Here is a 13,249-nt window from a genome sequence, read left to right as displayed (position 1 = left end):
ACCACAAACTCCATTCCTGGAATATAAATGTATCCATTCACTCCCTCTCATCAACTTAACAGTCAGGCTTTCCACAATGCAACTGATTAACATATTCATTGTTCTTGTATGCTTTTGCCTCAGAATTTTACTTCTTTAGGGATCAAGGATATGTGAATAACTTAGCAAACAAATGCTCCTGAAAAAACCATCTCTGTAAAATATAAGTGGCACCAAAAGTGCCAGAATGAGTTTTTTTTTTTTTTTTTTTTTTTACTATTTCAAGGGACCTACAAAAATGCTAAGGAAAACAAATCTATGAACCAGTTTTATTTTATTTTCACTTAACATGATTATATACATTCATGTGTCTAACAAGATCTGCACTGTTACATTAAAAATACAGTACAATAACATTCAACATGAGGTACTTCATATTTATATATTTTTCCTTCATAAATAATGCTGTAAGCTACTGAATTCAAGCACACTGATGCACAAGTGGCTAGTGTCTTGAACTAGCGAGCTTATTTAAACACCTTAAAAAAAAAGACAGTTCAGTGCAACAGTTATGTAGAAATTAGACCATTTACTTAAATACTATATTAAGATATGCTTAAAGAATGTTACATTAGAACTGCTAGCCTAGTTCCCCTTATCCCCAGGATATAAACAATGACAAAGACTGCCAGATACATTGGGAAAAGCATCTACAGGGCATTGTTTAATAAAGTTGCGTTTATACACTACAGTTGCCCGCCTTGTCAGAACAATGGTTTCTAGTTTTAAAAGCTACAAAATTTGAGATTACCAAAGAAAATAAAGCAAGCACATTAGCCTTAATGCCCTGTCATTGAAAATGCAGAAGGGAGAATAGGATTTAAAAGATAAAGTTTTCTTGTTTTAAATACAACTTTCAAATTTAACCCACAGATCTTGGCACCACCCAATCAGATGATGGATGGGTTTTGTTTTTTTTTCTTTTTCAGGTGATAGTAATTAATATAAAATTAAGTTCTTCCACACCTAGTGTACAGGATCTCACGTGGCTCTCACCCAGCGGTTCCCCAGCCTCTGGAGGGCAGCTACTAACAGGAGCACTGACCATGGGTGTTACTGAATGAACAATCTTCACTCTAAGGTTATCACACCCACCGCCAACAATCTGATATGATGAAATTAGTGCTAAATAAAGTTTCTTCTCCTCTGGCTTAAAAATGAGTGCCTTCCAATTAGGTATATAGTCTACCAATTTGCAAAGTAACTATGAGCTACCGAAATGTTTAACCATAATTTATAAATAATACCCTTTGTAGAAGCACTTTTTAAATTGAAAACGTACCTTTATTTCATAGTTTGCCAAAACTACTGTCATCTTGCTAATAAGAAATAATTGTTAGATAATTTTGGAAAGTTGTCCTGGGAATACTCATCTATAATCACCATGATAGCTTTTGATCATCTGCGCTAACACACATAGGTAATGGTAAAGGTGATTAAAACGTTTCCCGTAATCCAGTGTTCTCCTCCATCAGGGAAGCTGGCCGAAGCAACAAGCCCACGTCTACAGGGGGACAAGTGGCCCAGAAGCACAGGCAGTCACTCACTGGGGCCCAGCTGGGGCCAGCAGGGGGACCATTTCTGTCCCAGCCCTCACTGACCAGGCAGGGAGGAGACAATTCCTGAGCTGGCACGCACCTGAACGCGCACGGGCACCCACACACACACCCACCCCAGGACTAACCCCTGCTCCAGAGCCAGCTTCGGGCTCACAGAGCAGGAGAAGGAGGCGGCCAGCGACCACACTCTGGGTGGTGGGGAAGCCATCTCAGGATCACGCTGGGCAGAAAAGCTGCCCAGAAACACATGGATACTTCAACTGGGAGTGAACACAGTGGACACCACCAGGGTCACGGGCACTAAGCCAGCACAAGCCTTCGCTGAAGGAGAATGTTTTGATGAGCTTTTCCCTCCTTTGTTTACATTATCCGTGGACAAATAAGAGAGCTGGATGTGATGCTGAGGCAGTGACTATTAGGTATCATCAAGTGTATCGCTCGAGACCATTTTCTAAAAACCCTGCAGGCATATATTGGCACTTTAAGATGGCCAGAGGCCAGATTCTAGCAGTCCAGGAACAGGACAGAATTATAATTAACTAAGAAGATACAATGTGGTCAAAGTAGATCCGGTGAAGTACATTTCAGATTAAAAAAAAAAAAAATCAATTAATAAAATATCTTATTACATTAACATGTGGTGCTACAAAACTAATTGTTATTCTATTCATCTAAAGAATTGTTTGGTCCTCTTTTCATGGGAAAAAGGGAATAGGAATGCTATACAGTACAACTTTTGAAAACCCGCAAATGGCAGGGATCAGAATCTAAGCAGGGAAAAGGGTCTGACTTTTTCAAACTCTGCATTATAATATGTCATCAATTAAAGTATTTGTCGTATGGGACTTTTTTAGGCTTCCTTTTAAAACCGTTTTAGTTTAAATTAATAGGCCTGCAACTTTTTCCTAATGACAATAAAATTTTATAATTTAGTTACTTCTAAAAGAAGTCTCTGTACTGCAATATTCTGTCTTCTAAACTAAAAGAATATAAATCTGTTTGTAGCAAAAGTCATGACCTAAAACTTCAAAGTTCTTACTTGCTTACTTTACATTGACACTTTGCAGTTTAAAATTTAACAATCGTATGAATTTAGGATTTAAGAAAAAGCAATGCCCAAAAGTAAAATATTTAAAAGGAAATAAAATAAGAAGGTAAAGGTGACTACTGTCTACTTTCTAAATTAATTATGAAGCAATACGTCTTTCAAAATTGTACACTGAGGTTTATCTGATTTTCGGGAAGTGAGGGGTTCTGTTTAAAAATAATTCTTGTTATTGTTATTTTAGACTATTTATTCCTATTTAAAATAAAGCCCAAAAGGGAATTTCAGGTGATCTGAAAATCTTCCTAAGAGGGACAAAACTGGGAGGTCAGTGGGGCAGTTGGAAAAGAACTCAAAAATCTCCCCAGATGTTTAGATCCAACTCTAAGAACCACAAGCCTTGATGAGAACTTGGCTCTTTTAGGCATAGAGTTAAAAGCTGAATGCCGCATTTTTGTCTGTACATAATTAAAAGGTTGAAAGAAATTAGAACCTGCCTACAGCTCCGTTCATTACAAATTACCTGCGCTGATAGCATATCTGCAGCTGAGCTAAGCATCAAGCAAGGAGGAGTGTGGTGTGCACCTCAGAGCCCACACTGCTCCGGGAAGCGTGCTCAAGCGTAGAATATAAGTTCGGGGATCTGCCCCCCCTGCACCCCAGTGCCGTTGGTGCTGTCCGACGAGCACTGGAACTGGACGGTGACTTTGCCACACTGAACTTCCGTCATGCCTTCCTGTCCAAAGTAGCTGAGCTCATTGCCATCCAGGATCACACTGGCCGTGTAGAAGGTGTCCGGCTCAATCTGCACCGGGTACTCAAACCACACGGGGAAGGTGTTGCTGGAGCCGTCTGAGAAGTACTTGCTCAAGTTCTGCCCCAGGACGACGCCCTGCCGCTTGAGTTCGATCTTGGCGCTGTACTCGGCCGAGCCGCAGCTGGAGCCGTACAGCCCGAAGCCCGCGATGAACACCCTCTTGTCGACGGCGAACTGGATGCTGTCGCAGCGGCCCCGGTAGCGCCACTGGTTGCTCCGGTAGGCGCACGACTGGAAACGGTGGCAGCGCTGCGGGACGAGGCCCTTGCGGGCTTTGCTCACGAACTGCAGCTCGGGCTTCTTGGCCGCGGTGTACCAAAGGAAGATGTCGTTGGTCTCGTTCAGAGTTAAGACTCCAGACTGTGCAGCACCGTTTGCAAAATCGTCCAGGGCCATGGTCGGGATGCGGATCAAGTAAAGCGCCTTCCCGAGGACCTTGCGCTTGTTTTCAATGCTCAAAGCCAGATCTTGTCGCTGGCATTCCACTTCAGCCCAATTGAGAGCTGCCTCGAAAACCACAATTTCTTTGGCATTCAGAGTTTCCCTGCGGAGGATACTTTCTAGTGTCTGGAAGTCAATATCACAGAACCCCTCAGACTTGAGAGCGAGCTCGGCCTGGGCGTCGATCACCTCCCAGCACCGCTGGGTCAGGTCCGGCTCCTCAAACAGGCAGCTCTGGGACAGGAGGACACAGGCGTTCTTGGCGCTCAGGCTGGTCTCCAGGAAATTGACACAGGCCCGGGCAAGGTGAGGGACGATGTACTTTTTGGCAGCATAAAGAGTGGCCAAGACTGTGTCAGCAGCCAAGTCAATTTCATCACAATAGATGTATCTGTAAGAAAGAGTGCTGCATGTAAATGGAATTTTCACAAAAATGAGCATGTCCAGTGAGAAAAGATGTAACTACTTTCAAGTTAGTTCCAAGAAAATCATCTTATGGGACAGTTATTACAAACATGATTAGACATTAAAGCAACGTCTGAAATACATTCATAAGTTATTAATATTTCAACTTAGTAGCAACTTTGTATTATCAAAGACATTAACTTCATGTAACCATTCCAGCCTGTATTTTAAAGCTACAAAAAATAGAAGATACTAGAACTGTTTGAGAAAGGACTGAAATCAAAAATAGTGAATATGAGGAAAAAATATAGCAAAATTCTATTATATATACTATACTATATTTAGTTAAAAATAACCCCCATATGTTTTAGGAGAAATATATGTATGTAGACTTACTTAAAAATGTTTCTGCAAATTCAGATGGAAACAAGTATCTTTAATATCAACACTATAATGTTAGCAATGATTGCATCTTGACGCTATTATATAAGAATGACTTGAATTTTCCTTAAACACAAAACAAAACCTGATCTTAAGATATTTTTCAAGTAGTTCCAAGTTCAGTAGACTTTTAAATATGGGCTCCAATGCTATCTTCCAGTTAACTTTACATAGAATCCAACGCAGGCTTTGTATCTGGCTTTTTTTTTTTTAAACTCTAAATTCTTTCTTCTCCCCCACACATTCCTTCCACCTTCAGAATTAAAGAATACATTATTTCCAGATATACTTAATTAAAAAACAAAGTAAGAAAGTCTAAGTATGCACTATTTGTGTGCTTCTGTGAAGTGTCCCCATTTCAGGAGATAAGATACTTCTTATTGTTTTGGGGGACAGTGGCAGTCTCCCAAGATGGTAAGTAAAGATAGAAATCATCTGCTTCTTTTAGATGCTGTGGCTAAGAGATAGTAAGAACTACACATGAGTAAAAAATACATACTAATAACATAATTAAAAATTTTTTCTAGCTAAGGTGTTTAGCTATTTGCTGTGACATTTTCCTTAGTGAAACACATATAACAGGAAATAAGCAATAGCTTCTGTAAGAAAGTACAAAAATATAAGAATGGCAATGAGAAAAATGACCAATCATGAATGGAACCTGAATTTTTTTCTCCCAGGAAGCCCTTACTCTTTTCTGATAGACTAAGCCAGCCACTGGCAAGATGGCAAGACTGCTCGACTAAATACCTGCAGCACCAGGACCGTGGGGAGGATTCTGCAGCACGGTCAGCACTTTGTAGCTCTTACCCTGGAACTGGCAAGTGACCGGTCTTCCCTTTTTCTTGACAGCCCCCTTTCCAGGAGTACTGGCTACTCACCCACAATGCAGGGGTGAGGAAAACCTGGCCTCCGCTATCCCAGGCAACCACGCTGTGCTGATCAAGCACAGCACGACAGTAAATGGCACCTGCTACATTTCTGATTCTTACCACTTTATGTGGACTGCTCATATAACTTTAAAAAGCTGTATCAAGATATATTCTAGGCAACACATTTATAAGAAAAGATGCCTGTCAAATGATGAATCAAATGGCTTAGGTGAAATGGAATTTTGTGACTTGTACTCGGGTTTCCTAATTATGTACATATATCTGCGGCAACACAACAGTCTACTTGACTACAGTGATGCCAAAATGCCGAACTAGTGTCAGCATTCTCCTCTGCAACAGAAATAATGTCAAATATACAAAGCTAACTTCACTGGGGAAAAAAACAACACACAAAAATCGCTCCAGGTAAAATTGAGTTCCGTATGTATATCTCTAAAACATTACCAAGGTCACAAAGTGTCTGTTCGTTAAAAGTAGTGGATTAGTTTATGTTTTGGTACTTCACGTGCTCACTTGCCTTTAATTTCCCTATCTCCCACTATGAAAGTTCTAGAGAGCAGCAAATGGATTTCAAAACTATACTACACATAAAGAATTAAACACTTTAAAGTTCTGGAACTAACTATAATACTTATTTTTCAGTAGGCAGAAGACAATATATATCAACATTTTAAATGTTTGTGGGATTACTGTCCAACTTGTTGACCCAATGAATAATTTTTTTCAACAAACATTGTAATTTATTCCAGTGACTCAAAATCCCCACAGCAGCAGGTAACCTTGAACTCTGATACACTTTGGTGTGCTAGAATGAGAATCAAGAAAAATCACCTAAATATTACTTAGAATAATCACTGGACCCTAACCACACAGTAGACTATGACACTGTTCAGCACCAACACAGGTCACAGAAGTAGATTCTGTTTATCTGGTTAACATTTACTGGATTCTGAAAAAGACCCATGAGAGAGAAAACTATTTTTTAAATAAATTTATATCTTATAACTTTACATTTCTTTATGACCAATCGAAGTTTTTCTGAACAAATCCATATAAATCTATAGAAAATCATTCATCTTCCAAAAATTTCTCCTCTACTACAAAATGCAAATGTCTCTTATCCTTGAGAAATAGTATCTGACTTCATGTGAGAGCATGTGTATGTATGTGTGCATCAAGATCAGACAATTTCAACAGATAGTAAGTTTTATATTTGCTGATAGGAGACAATAACTCCTAGAAAACTTAAAAACTTCCTAACTGGTGGTATTTAAATAATGTATATAATTTCTGGAATTGTGAAGCAAAAATATAATTTATGTCTTTTTAAAGACTTCTTCACACACAATACTTTCAGAGAGAACATGCTCTATTAGATAACACACCAGAAAGTTTTTCTTTAATTATAAGTCATTAAAAATGAAATCACTATACGTGCCACTTGCCCCCAAATTCCATGCCAAGGTGTGATTGTAAACGTCTGCTTCATTCCACATGCTCCCCATGGAAAGATGCACAGGAGTTTTCATCAAAAACATTTACAAGGTAAGCAGCACCCACTTTCTTCATCAGTCTCTCTTTTCTATTACCTGGAAGTTATACTTAACTGTGAAGCCATAAGAGCACAAAAACAGCATAAACAAACTCTTTCCAAACATACGCAAGATGCTTACTTCAGCATAGCGAGAAAAGCAGCAGGGTCGACATCTGGTATACGGATCTCATCTTTGTCCTCGGCAAGTTCTCCGTAAAACATTGCATGGAAAACAGAGCTCCCAACAGCTAAAACATACTGTGGAGAAAGGGAAATCTTATTTCATGCACTAAATTGAAAACATTTTCAACAAATCAATCCAGAAAAACAACTCTAAGCAATCAGCTTTAGTGGACACAGAGCACCTAACACCTGCTCTACTGACAAAGCCAAGGAAGGTACAGTGGATCCGGCCATGAAAGCAAAAGACAGAAGTTCACGCAAACCAGTCTCTATGCTGCTAATTATCAAGGCTTTAACAGACTGATGCCCAAGTTCCTTCATTATAAAATAAATAAAATAAAAGCTTATCTAACTGATTTCTAGGAGAAGGGTAAACATACGACTTTCCTAACCTATCACAACAACTTCCCATGACTGTAGAGTTAAGAGGGCATGTTTTTGTGTGAGACATAAAGCAGGGTAGAAGGAAACAAAGAAAAAAATTAAGCGTGGCCAAGGCCCTCTGGAGACGCTGCGCTTTCTCTGTGATCGGGTGAAACACGCACTGCCTGCCATTGGCAAGCTGCCCACCCCAAGTTCCAGGCTCACGGAGAGGGTCCCTCTTTGTAAATCTCAGTACTAAACGAGTAATGCATCTGTTGCTTACTTTGTGTCCTGGCAACCGCTGAGTCCCACCTGGTGGCCCAACCACAAAATGTACATCTGCCATCAAATCATTATTGAACATCACTGCATTTCTGTAAACAGAGGCAATTCATTAATTCACAGCGTTTTAACACCCCCTCCCCAACATACAAAACCCACAAAAGGTTCACAAGCTAAACAACAGTTTAATAACTTCAGGGTAAAGCTACAAATAAAGGTTCCAACTATACAACTGTGTTTGTAATCACTGCAAACACATGGAAGTAACTGAAGTTTAAAAAAAAAGTTATCCAAACTTTTCTTTAGACTTAAGGACAAATAAAAGGTTTCTATCTTCTATAACCCACAGACACAACCCTGTCACCTAAATGCTACAGCTTACAAAAACATTTTTATCTAAGAGGAAAACAGCTGTACTATTCTGGAAAAGATACAAGGCAGTTTTCCATTACCAATAAAGCTTCTGGGAAAAGAGGAAACACAGATTTATGTTAAAATACATTACACGTTGTGCAAAAGCAGAAACTTCAACACAGGAAAACTTTTAAAGTAAATATGCTGGCCCGGCACTTACCTCTCTCTAATGGTGGGATAAAGACCCTGCCAATTCGGGGCCGGAATAAGGTTGTTGTTACTGAGATTCTGCTGGTGGTACTGCTGGACAGTGGTGCTGCTGGAGTTGGCTGGTTTCTTTCGGGGGAATATATCAGCAGCCATCTTCTTCTTCTTTTTAGTCTTCAAGGTAATTATTTCATAACAAACTGGAGGCAACTTGCTGCTGCTGCTACTGCTGCTGCTGCTACTGCTAGGATTTGTTTTCTTCGAGCTTTTCTTGGATCTGTTCTTTACCGTCTCTGGAAGCATCAAGAAGAAGGTGAGACATTTCATGTTCTTTTCCTTGTCATCTACCATGAGTACAGTAGGTCTCTCTTTATAGCCAGATATTCCAAATCGGTGTGAGCATCAAGGAAAAGAGGCTAGCACGAGCTAAGATGAGAACAGAAACCAGCAAGCTGATATTTTGCTTCTTTTCTCAGCCGGGCAAGGTGACCTTTTTACTATGTTGAATTAGAAACTGGCTTTAAGTTTTATCCAGTACTGGGTCTGTTAAATACATCCCCATCATGATTCCTGTTTCTCTTATTTGCTCATAAAAATAACCCAGTTTCCTAGATCACCTGAAAATGCTACACTGAGCAAAGGTGACAGGCAGAGAGCCGTAGCACTTGTTTTCTGAATTAGGTTAGCATGATGTGCTGGAGCCGCGTGAGTCTGTTCGGCCGGCTGAAGTTGTGTGGTGAATGGATCGGAGGAGAGTAGGTATTACAGCCCTGCAGATGGAGTCAGACAGCCAGTGCTCGGAGCCAATAGCTGAAGTCACCAGTCATGATTGGACCAAGCAAAACAGTGACACCTATTGTAGTGTGCATAGTTCTGATATTAAAGGAACAGCAGTTGCATTCTCTTGGCTACTATATTATTGTACATTTAAATAAGATAAACAACCAATGAAATATATTGGAAAACAGGAAGAGAAGAGTTTATGTCCACAGATTTTTCTTCAGTAGATGTGCATTTTTATTCCCCCAGTTAAACAAGCAGGGACTGATATCTACTCTGTTTCTAGTAAAATCTTGATCCCGGCAGCATTTAGTTTCTAGTACTTCAAACAAAATCTTCCATTCTACCAGCTAAAAGGGATTATTAATAGCAAATCCATATTAAACACATTTATTACAGCTTAATGGGAAGGAATGAAATTTTTCTTTTTCCTTTTTTAGTCTCTTTGAATGCAAGTTATAGTCTAGTACAAATAAGAGATGAGGTCATGTGTTCATTTTACCCCCCAGTGTTTTCTAGCTCCTATAATGATCTTTGACAGGAGTCCCAGATCACAAAATACTGTTAATTAGACTAAAATGATACCAGTTGCTTTAGCTGCACTGAAACATAAGACACATTCTGGATGTAAAAATAAGATTCAAATGAGACAAATCTGGTAATCAGTGTTTAAAGGCTGTAATTCACTAAAAATATGTGAAACGGGGCCCTGTTTAGGACTTCAAAAAAATCCAACCTAAATGTTATGGTTACATTTAGCCTCATCACAGTTTTAAAGAATGTAATTCACAAATTCTAACACAAAACCAATAATAAGGCTACCCAAAATGATACATGTTCCAATGCTGCACAGTTAAGATGCAAACAGGTTCTCTCAGCTTTGAATCAGAACAGTACTAACAACCACTACACGGTTTTCATAGATGTGAATCCTCCAACGTTTCTAGCTTTGCTGAGTAAGGAAAAAACACCTGCTGCAGGTTCCACACATGCGCATGCATTTCTAGGGGGGCCTAATGACGAGAATGAAGCACTATCACTCCTACTGGTTTGAAGGGCGGCAGCCACGTGCTGCCCCCACCTGACGCACCTTCATGACCACCGCCCTGCTTGCTGCACCACATCCATCTGAATAATGAGTTCCTGAGAGTGAGGGCCCAACAAATGGGAGCTTTGGTTGCTGTTATAACCGACAGTCTACTAAAGATAACACAACTGAAATCAGACATTAAATCCCTGGGACCCGGAATCACTAAACTGAACCAAGGAATATCCTCTTTATTGTCATCATTATTATTCTTAAACCTGTTTACAAAGCCACTGCAGGACAGACTGTGTGCAAAGAGAACCATGGTCTTTAGCACAGGTTGTTCACCCCCATTTCATACAAACCCTGAAGTGCCACTTATTTACTACAAGTACCGTATTCCCAGTCATAGGGCTAACACACACACACACACACACACACACACACACACACACTTCCAACTGCCTGCAAACACACTTCACCACACAATGTGTGTGTGTGTGTGTGTGTGTGTGAGAAACAGAGAGAGAGAAAGAAACACATGGAGAAAGGCACGAAGAAGAAACAAGTGAGTTCCTATTAGAGCTAACTTTTCAGAATATGATTAAAACCAAAGGATTTCTCTCCTGCTCAAGTGCTACTGAACTTCCTGACCATCACCATCCTAGAAAAGCCCCCAGGACAGGGAGCTCCTTTTGACTGGGATTAATTCCCTGTGTACTTCTAACAAACCTAGTAGCTGGCTCCTTCAGGTCAGAAGTAATCAATTAGAATGGAAGGGAAATGAAGCGTTTTGAGACAGACTTACCAGCAGCTGGAAAGACAAAAGACACAAAAAGCATGAAAGACAAACACAAGAGCTTAGAAGTTTTGTGGTTTTTATTCATTTTGCATATAGTTCAACACCCTTCACCAGAAAAGGCTCCAAAAAACACTGCTCTTTTACCGCTAGAATAAAGGAAAAAGTGCACGTAATAGTTTAAGAAAGAAAATGATATAATACTTTAGAAAATGTGCTTTATAAAATTAAGTTTCAGTTATTTAAAAAATTAAGTTTTGTGGAGAAGCTTGGAAATATGAATTAAACTGGAATCACCTAGAACAGTGCTGCAAAGAGGGGCCTTGTCCTTATTCACGGATGTGGGGACCGATGAGCACGGCTGTCTTAAAGACATGTTTTTAACTACAAAAAATAATCCAGTTTTTTAAAAAACAAGAAAGATATTTTAATTTTTGTAGCCAATTTGTAAAGGCATGAAAATGTTAATAAAATCAAGACAATGAAAAGCTTGCTGAGAGCCACCTTTTCTTACCACGATAATAAGGCAGTTAATATAAGGTCCCTGCCACTGCACGTGTGGTCGAAGGGGCAGCAGCAGCACCTCCTGGGAGCCTGTTAGAAACCCATGACCTCAGCCAGACTCTGCATCAGAATCTGTATTTTAACAAAACTCTCCAAGTAATCTACATGACATTCAAGTTTGAGAAAACCTCATACACATGACTAAGGGAATGTTACAAGGTCTTCCCAATGTTCCGGGATCAACATCTGGAGCCACGTTTCACATTCATTTCAAGTGAATGGACAAATAATTCAAAATAATTTAATTTTGAACCTTCATGTCTTGTTCTGAAATCCTGATTAGCCCCTAAGTGTCAAATTCTATGATTCAGATGTGTAGACAGCCAACTGAGAGGTCCCCAAATATTTTTCAATTCTCAGGAAAAGAAGCTCAAGCCCAAATTATTTTAAAGGGCAGTGACAGAGACAATTAGTGGGAAAAATAAAGGATTAAAAAATGCCAAGTGTGAAACAGATGAACCACCTAATATTTTAAAATAATCTACTTCAAATTCTATTTCAAAAAATTAGCACTGTGGTACAGCACAATTAGCAATCAAATAGTCTGGTTCAGTCCTGGCTCAGCCACTAAAAATTAAAGAGCTGTGTGTGTGTTGGGAGGGGGAGGGAGGGAGAGTGTCGGGACAAATCATTTAGCCTTTAGAGCGCCTACACAATGAAGAGGTTCATCCAGAATTGATGAGTGTTTCTCAAACTCTACCCTCAATCCACAGCAAGAAATCCATTTTGTATTCAGACCCGGTACTAACACACATAAACACATATATCTATATACAAATGGAAAAGAAGGTCACAAAACAAAACTTATGCTTAGCATGTTATGAAACACTCCGATATTTTCTGTTTTATTCTTTTCTTTTTAATGTTGGTTTTGATACAGTCCATTGATTTCATGACCACAGTTTAAGTAACACTGGTCTAGATTATTTCCAAGGACTTTTAAGGCTTAATATCCCAGGGTTCTTTCCTATCAGGAATTTGGACTAGGGGCCACCAGACAAGGAAGAAGGCAAGGCTGCATCAACTTAATGGAGCCCATGAAACAAACCCCTCAAATCACATGCAAAATTGGGAGTTTGCATTTATTTTTCTGGAAAGAGAAGCCATATCTGTCTTTCAGAGTAACTCATGATGCAGAACATAATAAAATGTTATGGAAATCGCAGATTAATTTGAATAGTCAAAATATTCATCGTATCACTTTATTTTCTGCTTTCATTTCTATAGTCTATCTCATTAAACACAAATTATGGCTTCTTTCCCCCCCTTGAAATTGAATATAAATAGTTAAAATCCCATCTATTGAATCCGTAACCCATAAACATCACCCACTGGGTTGAAGAATAAAGAATACCAGCCTGGTATCTACTGTCAAATTTCACCTCTAAAATTTCTTTCTGACTAGCATACCACTTGTTCCTACACGTCCTGAATTTTAAAGCTGTTATGAGACATGGTTAATTTGCCCTCATAAAGTAAATAAATAGGTGAAGTCAAGAAGCCCATCAATCTTTTA

General features: G+C 39.4%; 1 protein-coding gene across 3 annotated transcripts in view; it reads right to left on the bottom strand.

Annotated features, from left to right (window-relative positions):
- Positions 1–294: 294 nt before the first annotated feature.
- The window catches only part of BTBD3 (BTB domain containing 3), a 38,522-nt gene continuing 25,567 nt past the window's right edge, over positions 295–13,249 (bottom strand). For 2 of the 3 annotated variants that reach the window (XM_082428617.1, XM_082428615.1), the window contains exons 2-5: positions 8,577–8,856; positions 8,004–8,094; positions 7,314–7,432; positions 295–4,292 (exon numbers count right to left, since the gene is read on the bottom strand). In XM_082428617.1, the coding sequence (XP_082284743.1) occupies positions 3,260–4,292; positions 7,314–7,432; positions 8,004–8,094; positions 8,577–8,719 (1,386 nt within the window). In that variant the 5' untranslated portion in view covers positions 8,720–8,856 and the 3' untranslated portion in view covers positions 295–3,259. Of the gene's footprint in view, positions 4,293–7,313; positions 7,433–8,003; positions 8,095–8,576; positions 9,417–13,249 lie in introns of those variants that run through there. The other variant, XM_082428616.1, reaches the window with a different exon arrangement.

This window comes from Balaenoptera physalus, assembly GCF_965194825.1.
Source record: "Balaenoptera physalus genome assembly, chromosome: 16".
NCBI classification, from domain to species: Eukaryota; Metazoa; Chordata; class Mammalia; order Artiodactyla; family Balaenopteridae; genus Balaenoptera; species Balaenoptera physalus.
This window is presented reverse-complemented; position numbering and strand designations above follow the sequence as displayed.